This window comes from Melanostigma gelatinosum (genome assembly GCF_949748355.1).
Source record: "Melanostigma gelatinosum genome assembly, chromosome: 12".
In the NCBI taxonomy this organism is placed as follows: domain Eukaryota; kingdom Metazoa; phylum Chordata; class Actinopteri; order Perciformes; family Zoarcidae; genus Melanostigma; species Melanostigma gelatinosum.
Window position 1 is genome coordinate 5,366,041 of NC_136645.1, and position 21,010 is coordinate 5,387,050.

General features: G+C 43.2%; 1 protein-coding gene across 2 annotated transcripts; it reads left to right on the top strand.

The window, feature by feature from the left end:
* Positions 1 to 1,092: 1,092 nt before the first annotated feature.
* On the top strand, positions 1,093 to 17,849 carry tbc1d12a (TBC1 domain family, member 12a). 2 transcript variants are annotated; one of them, XM_079280775.1, is made up of 13 exons: positions 1,093 to 2,525; positions 7,809 to 7,941; positions 10,553 to 10,677; positions 11,140 to 11,222; positions 11,460 to 11,577; positions 11,671 to 11,777; positions 11,883 to 11,966; positions 12,230 to 12,324; positions 12,522 to 12,593; positions 12,819 to 12,947; positions 13,074 to 13,183; positions 13,367 to 13,625; positions 13,720 to 17,849. In XM_079280775.1, exons 1-13 carry the CDS (start codon positions 1,342 to 1,344, stop codon positions 13,789 to 13,791), a joined length of 2,571 nt encoding a protein of 856 aa, XP_079136901.1. In that variant the 5' UTR covers positions 1,093 to 1,341; the 3' UTR covers positions 13,792 to 17,849. The 2 variants fall into 2 exon arrangements, with proteins under 2 accessions (XP_079136901.1, XP_079136902.1); XM_079280776.1 differs by lacking the exon at positions 12,522 to 12,593.
* The last annotated feature ends 3,161 nt before the right edge of the window (positions 17,850 to 21,010 follow it).

Genomic DNA, 21,010 nt, shown 5'->3' on the forward strand with positions numbered 1-21,010 from the left:
CTAAAAGGTGCATCGTGGAAGATTTGGCCATACTTTGAGTTTAAAACATTAAAAAATGAAGTAACATTATCAAAAGACTGCAGTATATTCACACTTCATGAATGCTCCGAGCATGGTGCACGTAACGAAGGTTAGTTTACAATATGCACACTGATGAGAAGCTGTTCGCCTCTTTTATACCCCGGGGTGGTCCCACCCCATGTATCTTTATTTGCTCATACTCACCTTGGTTAAGGCAGCTTCTTATCTTATTCTTATGAACAACTAACACACCCTCTGTTCTCCAACAGGCCAGGGTTTGATCCTTTTGTACCTTTCCCGATACGAGACCACTTCTCTCAGAGGCCTCTTAGTACTGTATAGGTATTCAAACATGATTATACTTGTGTAATTTCTCTCACACTTCTCATGCTGCTTCATACTTCTACTCCACAACATATCAGAGGGAAATATTGAAGTTTGTACTTCACTATATTTAGCTTCAGTTACTAATTACTTTACAAATGAGATTGTTGCAAAAGAGGTCTTGTGCTCGGATGATTTGATGCAAACATTTTAAGTAATGAGAGATTTAATAAAAGAAACAAGTGAAAAAGTAACAAATCTAAAATAAAAAGCTCAGTGGTGAGCGGGAGCTGCTGTAAAATGCTGCCACTCGTGCGGCGCCAGAAGTCATGTCCAAACTTTGTTTTGAAATGGTGTTTTTGTATAATATCTGGAATGTTTCTGAGGAAAAATGTTTAAAATGCAGGACTTTTACTTGTACTTTACTTGAGTATTTAGACAGTTTGGAACAAGTAATTTTACCTAAGTAAAGAGTCTAAATACTTCTTCCACCGCTGGTATACATTCTGAATACTTTATTATTAGTATTTTATTAACGGGGTCAATGGGGTCAGGACTCTCTGGTGCAGTTACACGCAGTGACCAGTAGGCGTCACTGTAACCCTGTCAGCGAATCAGAGAGCGAGCCGGGGGCGGGGGGACATGACGTCATGGTTGGGGTATTTTCAAGATGGCGCTGGACCGTGGCCGGTATGCCACTGGTGCAGCCAGCTAAAAAAAAATACGTTGAGGGGGATTTAATTAATCTTCTGTCCGGTGGCGACGTTGCATTTCTTCAAGGCGGAACAAATACTTTACTTTAAGAAACTAAGATGTTCCACCCGGTGAGTGTCAGGTAATGTTGAAGGCTAAAATGGTAGCCCCTTCTTCCAAGAACAATAAAACCTGCTGCTGTTGCTGCTGCTGCTGCGGATCCGCCGGGACGACCGGGCAGGAGGACTCGTTGCGGGATTTAACGCCCGGGGCCGAGGCTCGCTCGACGGACTAAAAGTGGTCATGGACACGGCGAAGGAGAATGGAGGAGGGTCGTTCGTCGTAAACTTAAACGAGAACGAAGAAGGCGGAGAGACGGAAGCCGGGAAGGGTCAGCTGTATGTGACCGGTAACGAGAGGAATGTAAACAGAGACACCTCGGTACAGCACGAGAGGGGGGTCATGTTGGATTTGGTCGCGGCGGAGAAGTACCTCCCCGGCCAGATGACTGGCAGCTGTGTGATTTCGGGGGTCCTGAACGGATTCACCGAGTCATTCGGCCAGGAGGAGCCGACGATGGTCGGAGAAGGAGGAGGGCTCGGCCTCGCAGGGACCACAGGCGCTTCCTGTCCAGTTGTGCTCGGGGGTCGGGTTTCAATGGACCGGCAGCCGCCTGCGGGAGAGAGCGAAGGGGAAACCCCGGATTCCGACGACGTCACCCCGGGAGAAGAGGCCACCGGCAGTGGCAGCATCAGGACTTTCCTCCCCCTCGATCGACTGCCGTGCTCCACCGCGGCCCGGCAGCGTCCAGATGTAAAGATGCCTAACGGGGAAGTTGACAGTCCGGATGTCGGTTATTGTAAACAGACGGGCCCGCTGGTTCTGGGCCAGAGATTCGGTCTCTGCGACGTGGACTGCGAGAAAGTGAAAGTTGTAAACGGTGGTTTACACATTGTGGCCAGAGCAACATGTGACTGGTCCGACTCGGACTATTCCCCCGAAAAAGGGCAGGAAAACGGGGCCGGGTCGGGATTTTGTCTGAGGAGCCAAAGCGACTACAGCGGGACATTGGTCTCTCAGTGCCCGGGGGAGAATTCCACAGAGCCCCCTCACTTCCTCGACCCATCCGAGGACTCCCCCACCCGGGGATCAAGTGCCAAACTCCCGTCAACCCTCTCCAACGTGAACTGCGACCGCGCGCTCTCTGAACCCAGCATCAGGCAGGACTTCAGTGACCTCGGTGTGCCCGTCAGGCCGCAGAGTTTGAGGACTCGCTCCAACGTCGTGTTGTCCCTCAGCTGCGATGCCACCCCTTTGTCCCCCGAGGAGGGGTTTTATTTCGGAGATGAGGGGTACGAGGAGGACTTCAGGAACGTGTTGGAAGCGGGTCGCAGGCAGAGCGCCCCGGATAATCTGTCCGAGCAGACAGACGGCTCGGACCCCCAGCTGATGCCAAAGAGGTTCGGCATAGCTGATTTCTTCACCAGGTAAATAGAAGTGCTCGATCCGTCCCCTGAGTCACATGTAGGCTGTCAACACAGCCCCAAAGCAAACCAAGCAACCATTACTTTAACCCAAACATACTCTGAGTACCTGGTTTATGCTACCCTGCAAGGGCCTGTCCTCATCTACTTGCATTTTAAGATTTTACTTTATATATAATATATAATCCTCACTCCTTAACAGATTATTTGTAAAGACTTCAATATTCTACTAACTATTAAAATCCCTGTTTCTGCACCACTCCTGATTCAGGAAAGAAACGAAAGAAAGGCAGAATGTCCACTCCTCTTGTGCATTCATCCTCGTTTACTGTAGATTTTAGGGAATGCAGTAGTTCACACTCCACCCACTAAAGCTGCAAGTCACCCTGACTTTAATCCCAATTTAAACATTTAAATTACCACATTAAAGACCAACGCTTGAGTGGTGATATCCCCCCCCCCAGAAAATACAAAAATTACTCTTTTCTTTTTTTATCATGAGAGAGAAAAACACAAATATTTCAGCATGGCCTTGAATACAGAGATACAACACACGCTGGCAATGAGCTCCAGATACACCCTAATGTGTTTTTTTTTTTGGCAGGTTGAGTTGTTTTCAGTTGAAGTGAAGAGCTGCTGTTGAGAAATTGTTGTGAGGACTCTTCGTCCTCTCGATCACTGCCAGCATGCTTCATTCCTCATATTCTGCCTCGAGCTTCACCTGCTAGAATAGAGAGCACCGTTTTTTGTTGTTTGCCTCATAGCGGGATTACAGAGGATGATAGCCGGGCGACTTGACCATTTTGACATATATCTGCTTCTTTTCATAGAAATGGCAGAGCTGCAGTCCGTGGTCTATGGCTGTGTAACAGCTTGCTTGTTAATCGTGCCCCAGTTCCGCGTATGTGCAGTAAGTGATACAGCAGGGCTCAGTGAGCAGTGACTCAGCACAGCCTCTTTCCTCAGGGCTTAGCCCACATTCACTGCTCCCTCTGGTTCATCCATCGGGCCGATTCATCACACCGTTTAACCTCCGCGATGTTGTGTCGACATGTCCGCCTGTCATCGGGTGTGAAAAAGATTCACGTTTTCTTACTTCCTGAAAAATGTATACTTTTTGTCACAATCACGCGATCCTTTTTCAACAACCACACTCGCAGGTGGTTGGACAAAATATTGTAAACACGCCTTAAAAAAAGGGTATTTGTCTTTGTGTCATTCTTGACATTTACAGTATTTGATGCTACATTGTGAAGACGGAGCTGTAAACATTAAGAAGTATTGCTTTTTAAACACAGTAGCTTTGTATTTCCTCTCCCCCCCCAAACAATTATTACCCTAAAACAAAGTAATTCAATTAAGGAAAGATGTTTTTACTCTGGTATAGTTGCCACAATGTCTCCTTCTACTATTCATCAAACCGTAACCTCCGATACAAGATTGTTAAACATGCCCCGTTTAAACTGTGCTCATCCTGGAAGGTGTGTACAGAAACAAGGTTGTAGTCTGCCGCACCTGGACCTCGTTTCTGATCCGCTATGAGCCACAAGTCTGACACGCCCCCATCTCGTGCTCAGACCGACACCAGGAAGCACGTGAGGCCTTTTTCCGGGAATCGGAGGAGAGTAGAGCAGGTTGGTAGAAGCCCGCAGGTAGACGTGTCATCTGTTTGTCTTAAGCTAGGAGGCAGAGGTGAGACTGCTTCTACAGCCACATCTCTGCTACCGGACGTCCAGGCCGAACGCAACAACGCTGTCCAACAAACATGACAAACGTTAGTGGAGGTTTAAAATAGGCTGAATGTACAAGTGTTTGTCTAAGATGTGGGCATACTGCTAATGCAATGTGAGTCTTTGGGATCCAGCATTACATCACAATGCTGTTTTCTAGTGCTGGTTGTGAGGATAGTCCAGATCCACTTCATGTGGTCCTGATTCTCCTTTGATACAGAGTTAGATTCGGTGCTAATTTTAATGATACTTTTCTTTTTCCCACAATACTACACTGTTTCCAGACCACTGAACTATCATCCACATCTGAGATTTCTTTAATTATTCAAATAGATCCGGTGTTGTGCTCATTGTTGACTGTATGGATTAAGAATATGGCCAAGAAAATGTAAAAATATCTATTAAAAATGGCATAAATTAGAAATAAATACCCCCCACCGCCTCCCAAACACTCGTGCTATCTTGCAGCTCTACTTCAGTTAATGTCTTCATCCAATTTCAGACATCTGATCACTACCATTATGAGGAACTGCACCCTGACAGCATTCTTGTAAAAGACGCACAAGGAAGTGAAAGACGGCTGAGTGCAGTTCTTAGAGCCAGAGGGAAATACTTTCTCTGTGACGACTGATGCAGTGAAATCTTGTGCGGCTGGCAGGTGGCGGAAAAGTGTTTGTGAAATCTCCGTCTGTGCCTGGGCCTGGTTTTTGGGTTGGACGCGGGCCTCAGCGGCTGGCTTGAATGTCACGGCGTCTCAGAGGAAATCCAGACAGACGGAGAGAAAAGCTCCACGCTGGCTGTGTGGTTCTCACTGCTGAGGGGTCAGTGGTAGAGGAGATCAAACCAGCTCCAACTGACAAATACAAGCAGGAATGCTGCTTTATTTAAACTACAGCTATCAGCCTAAAGCGGATTTACAAAACAAAACCTTCACCTTCTCAACACCAGCTTGTTATAGTAACATGTTGTGACTTTTCTTGTTCAAGGTTCAATTTATCCATCTGTAAAATCATGGAGAGTTTTAAAAATAACACTGCATCCTCTCATTTGTGATCAGCCGAGGTTGAATCGCACTGAAATGTGAGAGAAACACAATCATCTTTAAACAGAATCTGAAGGTAAACCGTCCAAGATGTTTGTATTGGAAGCCTTCTGGTTTCCGTTTGTAGTCCCAGTAGTCCGTATTTTGCTACTGGCAGGTAAACAGAGTGGAGAACAGAAGAGGCAGCACCCATCGGCTGTCATCTGACCACTATTACGCGTTTTATTAGCCAAACGATGAACTGTTAAATGAGCGTAAACTGGCTACTTGATTGGCTGCATCAGTGAGATTCTGGTGTTATCTGAAGGGGTGGTTGAACCATGTGGTACGTATATATAATATGTTACTGAGCCATTTTGTCATCCCTTTTTTTGCATTACATAACAGCAATGTCATGAAATCAATATTTTTTTAAGGACAATGTAAAGATTTGAAACTGCTGTGACATCATGGCCAACAAGTAAACTATTAGTACAACAGTTCGCCCCCAAAAACACAACTAAAGTGGTTTTGTCCACTATTAAGAGCGCTTCAGTGTGATGTGGACCTATCAGCTGTCACCTGGTGGTGTTTGGTGTTTGATTGAAGGGCCAAGAAACACACATCAACCCATCGGCAATGTCTCTTTCCGAATTTTCTCAACGCATCCTGTTCTTGTTTGTCCCCGCTGATTCTCTGTGTTCACGCTTCGGGAATTAAATTTCCTCTAATCACCTCCGTGGTTAATTATTTACAACCACACATCATGTGCACTGCACCGAGGGAATCAGGTTCGATCTTATCACGCACGGTGTGTTCGTGGCTTCTTTCTGGCTCTGCTGAACAAAACGATGCTTTCTTTTTTTAGATGTTTAGCTACAGGTGTGTGTCTGACTCCAGCGTGAGACGAGGCTTCTGATCTGAGGAACAGCTCGTTGTAACCGGCACAAAGGGAAACGTCGTGTTTTATGTTTAGCGTGCTGGAGTATTAGTAGTGACAACCTGGCCTGTTGGATCTGTTGCAGGTTGCAGGTTCAGTGTTTGATCCTCATGTTTGTGATCTTCATGCTTCCCACAATTACAACACAACAGTCTGATTTGTCATTTACTGCAGTTGGTGAAACCCAGACCGACTGAACAGAAAGTTTAGAAAACAACTTCCTCTTTTCTGTTTCTGATGTGTTGATTCACTTCACAAAGAAGACGCTGTCTACTTCTGCTTCAATACACTTTTTACTGAAGTAACATCTTGAATGCAGGAAAAAGCAATCAACAAAATGAACTGTTTGTGGCTTTGTGCATATTAATATGTGTATATTTCCTAAACACAGAATGTGCTGTCAGGAAGAGTCCAAGTGTTGGTCTTCAAAGGGAGAGTTTGTTTTCTGACACTTTGCTGGATTCTCACACAAACACTTCAGAGTGAAGAAAGTTGAGCCAGCAGAGAAGGGAGGAATAATATTTACTTGGCTGTGTGTGTGTGGTCACTTCCTTTTCATAATCCTCCAGTTCCTCTTCCTCCTTCCCTCTTTCTCTTTCCACCAGCTGACCAGCAAACTCTTCTTCCACTGAAACAAATTCAAAACTGATGAGCTGGCAGCTTTTTCTTCTTTTTGCGACAGCATCATTTCAAAAAGCGCTGCAGCTGCACGACCGTGGTTATGATGATGATGATGATGATGAGAGATTCATCCCCTTCATTACATCTTCACTCTTTAGAACGCCGTCGCTTTTCTCATTCGTTTTTTTGAGGAACTGAATTATTTTTCTGCAGCTTTTAAGTCGTCAAGAACCAATTAAACACGGTGTCTATTTACCGTGTGTGTGTGTGTGCGTGTGTGTGTGTGTGTGTATATATGTGTGTGTGTGTGTGTATATATGTATGTATATATGTGTGTGTGTGTGTGTGTGTGTGAGTGACCCATATAATAATGTTACCAATAGGTTTTCAATGCATCAACATCAACAGTGATTTGGTTCATTTGTTATGAAACGTTTGGTGTATAAATTGTGTTTTAACATGATCTTACATATTGATGATATCAGTCAGTCTCTCTGTCAGTGTATTGCAACATATTGTCATTGCTGTGTTGACCAACGGTGGAAAGGTGCAGTTCACAGTTTCAGTCTGACCTGCAGCATGTGGAAAGGTTTTCCGCTCGTTGCTTTTGAAGAGAAACATTTTTTGCTTTTATGTTTTGATTTGTGGCTTCCTGTGTGGAGACGGTTTCCTGCAGCGATCATATCATCAACACCAGAACTACATTTGGACAAACAGGGAGAATGTGTAACACGTTGCTCTGATGCACAAGTTCTGTACATTAACATTTGATTCAGTGAGGTTTTGTGAATATGAAAAAAACGGTATGAATGTTTTTGAGGACAAGTTCTAGGAAAGGAATATGTTATAGTTATGAGTCCGGATCAGCTTTGAGATTTATACATCCACTTCATTGCCTCCAATTCTCTTTAAGTTTAAGAATGTACGTTTTGTTGAAGTTCAGCTGTGACACTGATTCCTTCTGTCTCTTTCAGGAGCCTGTTTACGAGGAAATCCAAAGAGCCCAAGGCATTGTCCCACAATGCAACAGGGTGGCGACTGTTTGGCAAGACAGCAGTTCGAGAAGATCCAACTACAGACCCCGACTCCACCGAGTCCACACAGCAGGTCGGCTCTTTGAACACACTCACATCACCGCCATCTCCAGGATGACATCTTTCTTTTCTGGTTTATGTTCTGCAATAACAAACCAGCGCTGACTCATTCGTAGCAAAATAAAAGGTTTAAATGGAAATCTACTGCGAGGAAGAATAGTGTCTGAACCATTGACTCCTCTCCTGTGAGACCCTCAGTGTGTGAGGTTGCTTTTATTATCGAATAATAGATTACAGATCAGATAACAATAATCTCTCACAGTAACCGTGTTACTGCAGTGCACCTTCACTGTGTTAGCTTGATTTCTCTCCACCTGGTTTCCTGTGTACACGTAAATAGAGTGAGCAATAAGTGCTGAATCAGTGTGCTGTTGTGTATAATGTGCAGCTTTACTCTCTCGTGTTGGAACTAAACTGAATAGGTTTGTGTTTTAGACTGTCTGTCAGGCCAACGATACTTGCAGACGTCTGCTTGGGCTATTAAAACTGGTTGAGTATGCGTGGTGTTTATGTTTGTGAAAGGGTTTTATACAGGTCAAGTCCAGATGCTGCCTTGTATTTCTGTGTGACCAAAGAAGTTAAAGGCTTGAAATACAGGGAAGTGCAGCGTGTCATCAACCCTGTGTGAGATGTTTGGTTGGTCGGCCTGATGATGGCGTGTGTGCGTCTGTCTCCAGAGGCTAATGCAGTTAGCCTGCATCTGTTTACGTACAACATGGTGGCTGGAAAGAGACTGTTAAATGGATTTACTGTGTGTGTGTATGTGGTCGCTAGGCAACTTACACACACTGCCTGCAGCTGAGGATAGATCATTACCAACCCTAACCACACACACACACACACACTCTCAATTCAACCCTCTATCTCCCACCTGCTGCGGGTATAAGGTCTTGCCAGCAATGATACACACTCAAACATACACAGCTGGCCCTCTGCTGTCGTCTAAAGCAGGTGGTATCCTACACACACACACACACACACAAATTCCAGTTGAATTTAACTAGAGGTTTGATTTTCATATCAGACAAACACAAAAAAAGCGCTAAGAGTGTGACACAGCTGCTTCCAGACAATCCTCCAGCTGCAGGCCTCGGCACCGGCCCGTCTTTGCTGCAGCACCCTCGACGAAGATGGCAAATCCCTGCGATGCCGTTTTCAGCTGCAGCGAGGATCTGTGGCCCTACTGTGTCGTGTGAAGGCAGAGGAGAAGGACTGAAAGCTGACGCTGCTAACAGCACACCGTCTGACGGCCGCTGGCCTTTGCGCTCGCTCTGCTCACATGATGAAGGAACCGGCCAGATGTGGTTTGGCTTCAGTTGGTTGACACGTCAGACACAAGACTATGGAGGGGGAAGCAAAGGAGGCGAAAGGCTGACTTCATTTAAACAGTTTCCTTTGAAGTCAGATTGTGCAACAACGCAGGAATTACTACCAAGGATTACTGTGATTCTGATCACGTACTAATCCTCATTATCACCGGGATTCATCAATAATCATTTCTGCAGTTTGCACGCTTTCAGCATCTTGATGTGATTCCTCTGCAAACATCACACTCTAACTAAAAGTGTGTGGACTCACCACAGACCCACGACAATACAATAGGACGCTCCATGACCTCATTCTCGGTTATTAGAAACCAAGAGGACCCGTGAAGGTCTTCAGATCGTTGCATTGAATGATATTTTGACTACAGTGTGCTTCCAACTGGAATAGTTTGTCTCTTTCCTGTTTCAACATGACAACACGAGCGTATCCCCATGCTCAAAGCCAGCTCCATAGAGAAGTGGTTTTACTAGTTTGATGTGGAAGAACTGGACTGGTCTCCATAGAGCTCTGACCACATCCCCCACCCGACGCCTTTGGGATGAAGTGAAACGCGACTGTGAGCCAGACCTGATCACCCAACGTTGTTGTTGTTGGACCTCACGGATGAACGGGAGCAAATCCCAAAGGCAGGTTCAACATCTGGGCTGAAACCAGAGGAGTGGAGGCTGCTAGAGCAGCTCGCCAATGCTCATAATGTTAGAATGAGATGTTCAGCTGCTTAAATGTTGCAGGTTGAATTGTAAAAACTCTGTAAATGATACACGGCAGCTTTCACGACGCAGTTAACTGACTTAAATCGCCTGATTTTATACATGTGACTCTCACTTCGGAGTGAAACTGATGACAGAGCAGCAGCAGTTGAATTTTCCATCATCACAGTCCGAGAGTGAACTGGTTCTCCCTCTGCTGGCGATGCGCAGAGATCCGTGTATGAAAGGCTTGTTGTCCCGTTGACCCGCAGCTGTCCTGCTCCTCTGAATGAACTGTTTATTGTGCATCGCTTCGACCGTTAGACCTCAGATACGCAAGTTCGCCCTCACACACGGACACAAACATGGACATTCATTAAGCAACCTATAGGCCGCATACATGCACACACGCACTCGTAAACAACGTGCACACCACGTAGATGCTTCGTCGCTTTGACGGTGCACGAATGAACACACACACACACACAGTCACCAGCAGATGGAGATTTATTCAGATTGATTTATTGTCCATCACTAAGTTGAACATAACATAGTTCAGAGAGGAGCTGAGATCTCTGACAGCAGGTGTGTGTGTGTGTGTGTCCACAGGAAGAGCTGGAGGAGGACTTGGGTTTGTCCTCGGGTCCTCAGCTTCCCTCGGCTGCATGGAGAAGGAAGAACCTGGAGTTTGAGCCTCTTTCCACCACAGCTCTCATCCTGGAGGACCGCCCAGCGTGAGTACCAGTCAGAGACGCACGTGGAGCTAAAGTTTCATCTCTCACTGGTTCAGTCTGAGGAAATGTGGCTTATGGTGGTTTTCATATTGATTTTATATGTTGTTGATTCTTACTAACTGCCACAGAAACCTGGGTTGATGAAATTAATAAATACTTGATTAATCCTGAAAACAACTGCCAGATCAATTGATAATGGAAATGATCGCTAGTCGCAGCCTTAAAACACTTTAGTTCTAAGTACTTCATTTTCATATTTATTGTATGTTGTTGATAAGTAGTGTGTGGTTTGATATAATATTGTAAAGTGATTCCAGGATGTTTTTGTGCCGTTTTAAGAGTTTGAAGCATACTTTGACCATTATCAGGATAATGTCCTGAATCGGTATTTGCATATAGTCCATGCTTAGTGTCGAGTCATTTTTTTTAAGTGCAAAGTCTGACTGGTTCTCTGCATTTCAGGAACCTACCGGCCAAATCTCTGGAGGAAACTCAGAGACACAAAATGGAGTACGATGAGATGGTCGCAGGAGCCAAGAGGAGAGGTAAACACAAGCGCACACAAAGAGCAAACGGCACCAACTCATTGCAACCAGCGTCTAAAATTGCCTCTTTTCCTCACCTGAACAATCTTCCTCACTTTATTTGATGCAGAGTCATTGTTCTGCTTTGATTTGATTGGCTCAGACAGAGAAAGTTAGTCAACAGGAAGACTAAAGACTAAATGCAAGCAAAACCTGGTACCATCTCTCTCTCTCTCTCTCTCTCTCTCGCTCTCTCAGAGATGAAGGAAGCCCAGAGGAAGAAGCGTCAGATGAAGGAGAGGCACAGACAGGAGGACAGCATCTCCAACGCCATGGTTGTCTGGAACAACGAGATCCTGCCGCACTGGGACAACGTGTACGTCTCCACAGCTCAGTGTGTGTTTGTTGTGTACACAGCGTGCAGCGTGTTTATTTTTCTCATTGTGTGTGTGTGTGTGTGTGTGTGCAGGAAGGGAACGAGGCGGGTAAGGGACCTCTGGTGGCAGGGACTTCCTCCCAGTGTCAGAGGACGAGTGTGGAGCCTCGCCATCTGCAACGAGCTCAACATTACACCAGGTACAAACTGATCGTTACAAGCAACAATTAATTAATGTCTGATCTTTTCTGTCACATGTCGAAGTGAAAACCTGATTCTCGGTTTGTGTTTCTCTCTTCGTGTAGATCTGTATGAGATCTTCCTGTCCAGAGCCAAAGAGAAGTGGAGGAGCTACAGTGAAACCAGTTCAGTCAACGACAGTGAGAGTGGTACGATGCATCACCGCTCTGAATTATTTGCCTGAACGAGGGCGCGTCTGGTTGAGAGCGGAAACGATATGACTTTGCTTTATCATCCTTAATCGTCCAAAAACAGTTTTTAAGCTCTTAAAAAGCTGTTGCATCTTCAAATTCCAACTCTCTGTGCAGACCTTGAACTACCCCTCTGGCAGTGAGAGTGATTATAAAAACACCGTTGATGTGTTTTTGTTTGCAGAGTCTGATATGCTTTGATATTTGTGTTTTCCTGTTAGACGGAGGGGCGTCTCTGGCTGACAGAGAGTCCAGTCTGGACCTCATCAAACTAGACATCTCCAGAACCTTCCCCTCGCTCTTCATCTTCCAGAAGGTATTTATTCTGTAACAGCTGCTGTGTGTCATCTGTCTGCAAGGAGTGTGTGTGTGCTCTTGTATTTCTATCATTGTGAGGACAAGTTGGTTTTAGAACGTCAGAGTGTGGATGTTTTGTCTGTTGTTGCCTTCCGCCACTGTCATTTTTGAATGCGTTTTAAATTAAAATCTTAACCGTCTCTTGTCTCTCTGCAGGGTGGTCCCTACCATGACCTCCTCCACAGTGTACTGGGGGCTTACACCTGTTACAGACCTGACATTGGCTACGTGGGTTTGATCATTTGTCCGCCCTCGAAACAATAATGGCTGATATTTAATTGTTTACAGACAGAATTTAACTGAATTAGATTTTATCCTGCAGGGTTTGAACGGTTTCTTTGGGGTTTCACATTGTACACATTTGGTGTCTAATGTTTAGACATAACCCGTTGCAGCAAGAATCCACACTAATAGCCCGTCTTTAATGCTGATCTGGAGTCTGTGATGTTTCAGGTCCAGGGAATGTCATTTATCGCTGCCGTGCTGATCCTCAACCTGGAGGAGGCCGAAGCCTTCATCACCTTCGCCAACCTGCTCAATAAACCCTGTCAGATGGCCTTCTTCAGAGTCGACCACGAACTGGTACACACACACACACACACACACATATATAACATACCTGTTAACATACCTGTTATCTATGTTCCTCATTTTGTTCCCGTATGGCCCAGTCCCTCATCATCTCTTTACTCTCTCCGTCTGTGTCAGATGTTGAAGTATTTTGCAGCCTTCGAGGTTTTCTTTGAGGAGAATCTGCCTCGTCTCTTCAGCCACTTTCAAATCAACAACTTGACCCCTGACCTCTATCTGATCGACTGGTACGTATTAAATACGCCATCGTCTTTGAAATATACTGTATTCGGATGTTTTAATCATGTAAAAGTATGTTTTTTCTTCTATAGTATGAATTGTCTAATTGACACTGTTTCCTGATTTTTGTACTCGAATGAGAGCCTTTGATGTTGTAAAGTAGAAGTATGATTCTGTGTGTCCCTGTCCAGGATCTTCACTCTGTACAGTAAGTCCCTCCCTCTGGACGTGGCGTGTCGGGTGTGGGACGTCTTCTGTCGGGACGGGGAGGAGAGCTTGTTTCGGACGGGGCTCGGTATCCTGCGCCTGTTCGAGGAAGTCCTGCTCCAGATGGACTTCATCCACATCGCCCAGTTCCTAACCCGCCTGCCGGAGGACCTGCAGGCACACACACTCTTCACCGCCATGGCCAACACACACATGATCAGCAGGAACCGCCGCTGGGCTCAGGTCAGCATCACACGCACAGAACAGGGCTCTGATAAAGACTTTCAAATGAGTTTCAAATAAAAAGTAGATATTGATTTTCTCCGTTTCCTCACAGGTGTTTTCTGCATTGATGAAGGATGTAAATAAAGACATGGACAAAAACTCCAGCCCGGCTTTGAGAAGCTAACACTAGCCACCCTCGACGCTAAACGACCACCTTTCTTCAAACTAATCGTCAAACGCAAGCTGTGAAGGTGGAAGCTCATGCTGGCCAGCCGTGAACTTCAGAGGGAAATGTGAGCTCGCCGTGTCGGCACCGCTAACATCCGAGGTTAGCTGTGAAGCTTGAAGCTACGTAGCCTGAAGCCCCCCCAGAGGCGTCGCTACGAAGCTTGAAGTGAACACGAGCCGGCCGTCAAGGTGGAAGCTGAGGTCAGAATTTTGTACCGGAGACGAGCTGTTGGCCTGCGCAGGTGAAGGAAGAAGCGAAGTCTTTGTTGGAACCCGAGCGGGAAACCAAAGTGGTTGGTTAATTCTAAACTTTAACAGCCATTGTCAGTATTTCTCCCACAGATTTTCGGAGAAGCACCTGTTCTTGTTGTTGTTGTAGCAGCAGTGTCACTGATCTACCAGCCTACAGAAGCTGAAAAATTAAAACTGACGTTCAGATAATATTCTGTTATTTCACCTGCAGACTGGAAGGGAATATTCACACGCTTGTGGGAATCCTGCCTCCATGTCGGGACACAAACACCGAGCATTGCGCCCCATGTAATTCTCCCAAACGGCTCAAATTCTCATTTTCGGTGCTAGGCTTCAAAAATGACCTCTGTGTTTTAATTGTTATTGTATCTCCTCGTAGGTTTTGATTTCACACTACTATTGATTTGCATTTTTTAGCTTGAACTCTGGATCATCTGAAATCTGCAGTAGCATGGCTGATGCTGATATACTGGTTGTAGCTGATAAATTAGCTTCCCACTTTAATATCCTCGCTTTTTAAAATGCTCATCCGGCGAAAACACACGGGAATATGGGACGAGAACGCAGGACACAAAATAATGGGGGAAATGGAATAAATTTGTACAATGTAGTCTTTCTGGTAATTATTAAGAAATCAAATAATACACATCTCATCAGTGATCGTAATCAAGTACAAGCTAAACAAAATATTTAGATGTTTTACAGAAAAATGTCATCCTTAATATCAGAATCAAAAGGTATATGGGGGAAAGTTAGTGATGGTGGACATAGAAATTCACTGTCCTTGTTGGTGTTCAACCAAACAATATTTTTAGAGTGAAAAAAGAACTCTGGTAGAGTTTCTGCCAGTCATTTGTTGATGAATTCATAAAATGTGGATTCATATCAATTGTTGCTAAAAAAAGACAGAAGCGTCAGCTGTTGAAAATGTTGTTTGGGTCAAAATGATCCATATGAACCTTAAACGTAGGAGCGCGGGTTTTAAATCAGTGTTTCATGGATCCAGATCTATCGGAGAACTTTATATATGCAGCTGCATCATGGAAACACAACTACACAGAACGAGCTCAAACTAAATACACGGGGCATTAAGTGCCTCATTGTTTCCCCTCTCTGTGGTTAGAGGGAATACAACTAGACGACCAAGGTTCAATAGAAACATGTCGGCAAAACATGCAGATACCAGAGCAACAACACTGGCTTTTAGCTTTTAGTTTCAGCTTGAGAACGAAGCTTTTCAGTCTTTGCAGCAGAACTTTTGTCGCTTGTTCCGTCGTCTGTGAAAATGCAAAAACTTATTTCAGCAGCAGATTGAAAGTTAATATTAATGAACTCTTAAAAAAAACACACCTGCACATGTTACAGCATTTTCATACGAGGAGATTCAAATTTTTACAGAATTGCTTGGGAGATACTTCATTTTAACATATCTTCCTCTCGAACTTGAGGTCCAATTTATCAATTAGTTGATCTACAGCTACTTATATGATTAATTAATAGTTGCATTCTCTCAATCCAGCTTCTGAAATTTGACGTTGGATTGATTGTCAGAATAGTTTCAGATCAATTGTTTTTAGAGCTGAAACAATAAGTATATGCACAGAAAATGACTCCATTAACTGAGAAAATAATCTGCAGATTAATTAATGATAAAAATGATTTACAACCCTGCATGCAGCATTAACCTTTAAAGGAGGCACTCTGAGGAAGCTATCATGCCTTTAAAAGCAAGTTTACAAGTTCTCTAAAATACTGAATGAAGCAACAAAGATGGAGTTATCCTCCTCTTCTAGATCGAGCAGCCCTGAGCGATTCCATCTATTTAATCTGGATTATAATCTAACAGTGCGCCGCCCCGTCAGGTCTTTTGGCCTGTTGAAGTGCTTTACGTCACCTCCGTGTCCGCTTTGTCACTTTGTTTTTAGCACTCCTTTGATTTACACACTCTATAAGCTTTCACCTCCATTTCATCCCTACCTCTCGATGACCATTCCACACACACACACACACTACTGGTGGCGAATACTTTCCACTTACCTACCAGCAAATGAGCAGGCCTTAAAAACGTGGACCAAGCAGCCACTCTGTAGTTTTCACACAGTGTGAACTTCCGCGTCGACTGCAGCTTTTATCGGTTGTTGAAGCAGAAAACTCACTGGAGACGACGAGCAAACCTGGAGGAAGGGAGAGGATGTGGGAGGGAGACGAGAGGTTAGGTGAGGCAGTAAGACGGGCGTGGTTTTATTTATGCATTTCTTAAAGTTCTGTCCCCCTTTTTTATTGAAAATGATTAAGTTATTGTTGCTACTTTGTTTTTCTTTACATAACTACCCAGTTCTTCCTCCTTGTTTTATTTCACACAACGGCAACGAGTGATTCCTGCAGAAAATGCAAAATGTCACTGTGTAGAGCGATAAAATGGAAATGAATTGATTGCGAAGTATCACATATTAATACTTTGAGAAACAAAACTCGTCAAACAAGAAAGTTTTAGAAAAGACAGTGAGATGTGTTGAGGGTCAGAATGTCTCAGCCGAGCTCTTCCTGTCCTCCAGGTTGCATCGCACCGGCGCTGCTCCAAATGACTCCGTGATAAGGGTTTGTTGTTGTACATCAACCAACCAGAAGCCAGTATTCATGTGTCCAAGCTGGTATCAGTGTTGTTTTGGGGGTAAACTCACCATCCAGCTGAATTGTTTGTATAAACTGCAAAACGCTGTGTTCATTGAATCGTGTAGGCTAGATGTGATTATGTATTTTATTTTTGCTTTACGCTCCATCAGAAAACTACAGAAACTTCTGCAAACTCTCACATACTTTACACTAAGACAGCCTCATAACCTCTCAGCTATTTAGGGAGTTAACTCAGATAGTGTTGTGTTTTTCAAAGTACAATTTGCCAGACTGAGTCAGTAATACAGGTGTTAGAAGCAGCATGATTTCATCGTTAAACATGCATAATAAATACATAAACGCATGCATGTCCAAAAAGTTAGACGAAAAACTGCAGTTTTCACTGGCATCACATTAGTTATTCAGTTACAAACACACACAACTCTTAAAACGCCTCCAATGGATCCGAGAAGGCAATACAAAACAATAAGCACTTTGTGAACATGAGCTGCTCTTTTTAACAGGTACACTAATTGCACCGAGCGCAATTAAGCTCAATAATGAACTTGCAGTAGTTGTTGGTTTAAAGGTAATAAAATCTCATTAATGAACAGGTTTCTTCTCCAGGTTTCCATTAATCCACCATAAATCTGATCGAACAAAAAAAAGATCAATGTGACTCCTGTGGTTTTATTTTTGTATTTTTGAATCCTTATTTACAACATACCTGTGATCTGTTGTCATTGTGTGCCTGCAGCCTTGTTTGTTACAGCTCCATGGACTTTTCCCAATTTTCAGTTTGTCTCATGGATCCTGAGGTTTTATAATACAAAACAAAATGATCTCAACCCTTAAAACTTAAGTTAAATGGCCAAAATTGGAGTTGCATGGACAACGATATCCATTTGCCACCAAAAAATCTTTATCAAAAAAAAAATCATGCTTAATATCCCAAAAAGGGAAAATATGTCAGTTAAACACAAATTTATTTGTGTTGATAGCAACACGTTTAATTTATTTGAAGTTCTTTTATTTTATTTAACGTCGATCCAGATATTTGATGATTTTTTTTGTTCCAGTATTAATATGTACTGTACACTATATGAATATTTGTTGTCATGTCAATAAATTACAGTTTCTCTGAGAATGCATTGATGTTGGTGTCTGAAACACCAGAATGGTAAAAGGTTCTACAAATGGGATTCAGAGCATTGATATAGCAGCAAACAGCCGTTAGCTATGTAGACGTATGGAGCAGAGAACAACGTCACTCCCCCTCTGTGTGTTGTAATGCGACTTTCTCTGTGCTTTGTTTACATATCCAAGCCAGCCGTGCATGCGAGTCTCTAAAGCAGGGGTCTCAAACCTCGGCCCGCGGGCCGAATCCGGCCCGCCACGTCATTTTATGTGGCCCGCGAATCCGCCAGCAAAAAACCCAACTTTCTTTTTGTTTTTTAAGTTAGACTAATAATAATAAAAATATCCCCATAGTCGAAATTATGAGATAGAAAGTCGAAGTTATTAGATAGAAAGTCATAACTATGATAGAAAGTCATAATTCTGAGATAGAAAGTCAAAAAGATGATTGAAAGTCAAAAAAATTAGATTGACAGTCAAAATTATGAAATAGAAAGTCAAATTATGAGATACTTAAACAGTTAGAAGCAGCTCTTTGGCTGGTTACTGTACATTTAACATGGAAATGTATTGTGAGTACATTGAAGACTACTTTAAACTGTGAATGCAGAGAGTTATTTAACAATATGTTACGAGTAGTTACATTTACAACCGGTCCTTTGTGGGCGACCATGATGCTGATGTGGCCCGGAGTGAAAATGAGTTTGAGAGCCCTGCTCTAAAGCTAATGGCCAGCGCTCTGCTAGCTCTGCTAGCACCTTTAGCTGCTAAAGGTTTTGCCATGTTGTCACGTGGAGGCAACAGATGCGCTCTAAATCCTGTACAGAGAACCTTTTACTAATCAAGACATTAAATTAGCAAATTATAATTTAAATATGTTTTCAGACTGTTTCTCAGTATCCATGCTCAGTATTGATCATTCTGACCGGACAAACTGAAACAAATGACAGCTGTTGAAGTAAACGATGTTCCAAACTAGACACACAAATGTATTGATGATGAAAGAGGCTACTGTCTGTGTGTTTGTGCTCATCTTCACGCTGTTAGACTCCTTCATTTCGAAGAAAAAGGTGCAAAATGGTCTTGTTTCTAGGCAGGAAATACATTGACAGTCATTCTAAATGCTCAGCAGGTTGATTTAACGTTCCAGATTGTTGATGACATATTCACACAGCTGCAGAAAGGAAATGAGATGAATTAGATATTTCCCCCTCATATGTTCCATGTACTCATTTTATTTAAGTTTCATCATCGCTCTTAGTTGTATTTTTTACTTTTATGTAGATTCATTCAGCTTTTTACGTTTGTTTAATAAGCGTTTTATTATTTTTTTTCATAATGCCTTACAGGTGATGTAAATAAACTGTAAAAAGTGTTCTCTTTTCATATAATGGCCACTAGTTGAATGTGTAAATAAATCTCAGCAAACTGACATCTTTCTGTCATTTAAATCTCAACTTCAACACATTATACTACTATTACAACATGTACTATGACTTTTATTGCATAATATATTGTGACATACTATACTTTGCCATTTTGAGACATTCTGTACAACATTATGACTGTAATGACAAAGCCTACCATACTATGACTTTGATATTTTTTTCGTTTTTGATACCATACGATGATTTTTTATAAAGATTTTGACTACTATAAAGTTTACTTAGCTTTTCGACATACTATACTATGACTTTTAAAAACCTTTTGACATATTATAAAATTACTTTTTGACATATTATACAATTACTTTTTGACAGTATTTAACATGTAAAATATGCTTCAGTGACAGTCAGTGATATTTACTTGCAAATGGAATCAATTTCATCTGGTTTATAGGGGAACTAAAGTTATTGTAATTGTTGGAAGTTGTGCTATGTCCACTTCAGACCACTAGATGGAGACTGATGACCAGCTGTAACTCTCAGCTTTATTCTTTGAGCTGTCAAAGGACACAGCAGGTTACTCTGAATATCTCATCATTATTACTCTGTGAGCAATTAGCAAGAACATATCATGTGAGTCTCAGCCCATGGTACAGTTATGAGAGGTGGAGTTGAATGGTAATAGTGTTTGGTCTTTGTTAAAATAAAGAGGTCATTTAGTTTGACTGTCCAATGCAGCAGTTGCTGTTTGGTTGAGAATATTAACATAAATCATGTTATAGCTGTTCAGAAAAACTGCAAACTGTGCCTTTTCTCTATTAGTTAATTTGTTTTTGTTATTTTGGATCCCCATTTGCAGAACACCAGTGGGATTGTTAGCTTCATTGGGTCTGGGAATGGTTGTGTGCAGGTTACGCCCCAGAACAGATTAAATCAGTATTCCAAAAAAATCTGATTTGAATCTGAGTGTGAACATCTGTGGTTTGAACCTCTCGGCAGTGAATCTTGGTCAAAGCGGTGCAGATGAACGGCGACCACACTCGGGGATCTCAGGTATTTCCGAGTCCCTGCGGTGGAAGCGAGGAGACGCCGCGAGGGGCCTCTCGCCGCATCTGAGCCACAGGAAGAATCTGTGGAGGTATTTGGCGGCAGTCTGGGGGCTTTCCTGTGGAGGTGGGGCTGGAGGGGAAGAAGGAGCCTGGTGCCCCGGGGGCCTCTGGGATACCACAGCAGGAGGCAGGGAGGCCGAGGTCAGGGCAAAGGAGGCTGCGTGGAGGGGAATGGATGAAAGTTTAAAGAGAAGGAAAAACACCAGCAGCAACTGAGTGGAAATCTGTAAAGAAACACTCAGAAATAAATCAAATGTCAAATCAATCAGCAGTGTTGATGGACACAGTTGTCCCACAATGTAACACACAGCAGTGCTCCTTCTTTAGAGCATAAAGAAAAAGGCATAACAACCTCCAGTTTACCTGAAAAACATTTTGAATGTTTGCTGTCAGTAGTTTGTTTACTTGACATCTGGTTGCACAGGAAGCTGAAAACATGTTTTATTTTAGCTCAAACATCAGCTAAGTCTACGAATCATAACCATCATTCTAAAGTGCGCCTGCTTTCTTTGCAAGTTAATATCATATCACTTTGACACACACACGCACACAAAAAAAAAAGATATTTTCTGGGGGTGCGCGAGCTGCCTCTAGGGGGTGCGCGAGAGGAAAAGTGTAATGGCATCTGATGGTGTAATAATCTTAAATATTAAAAAAAAAAAAAATTTTAATTTAAAAA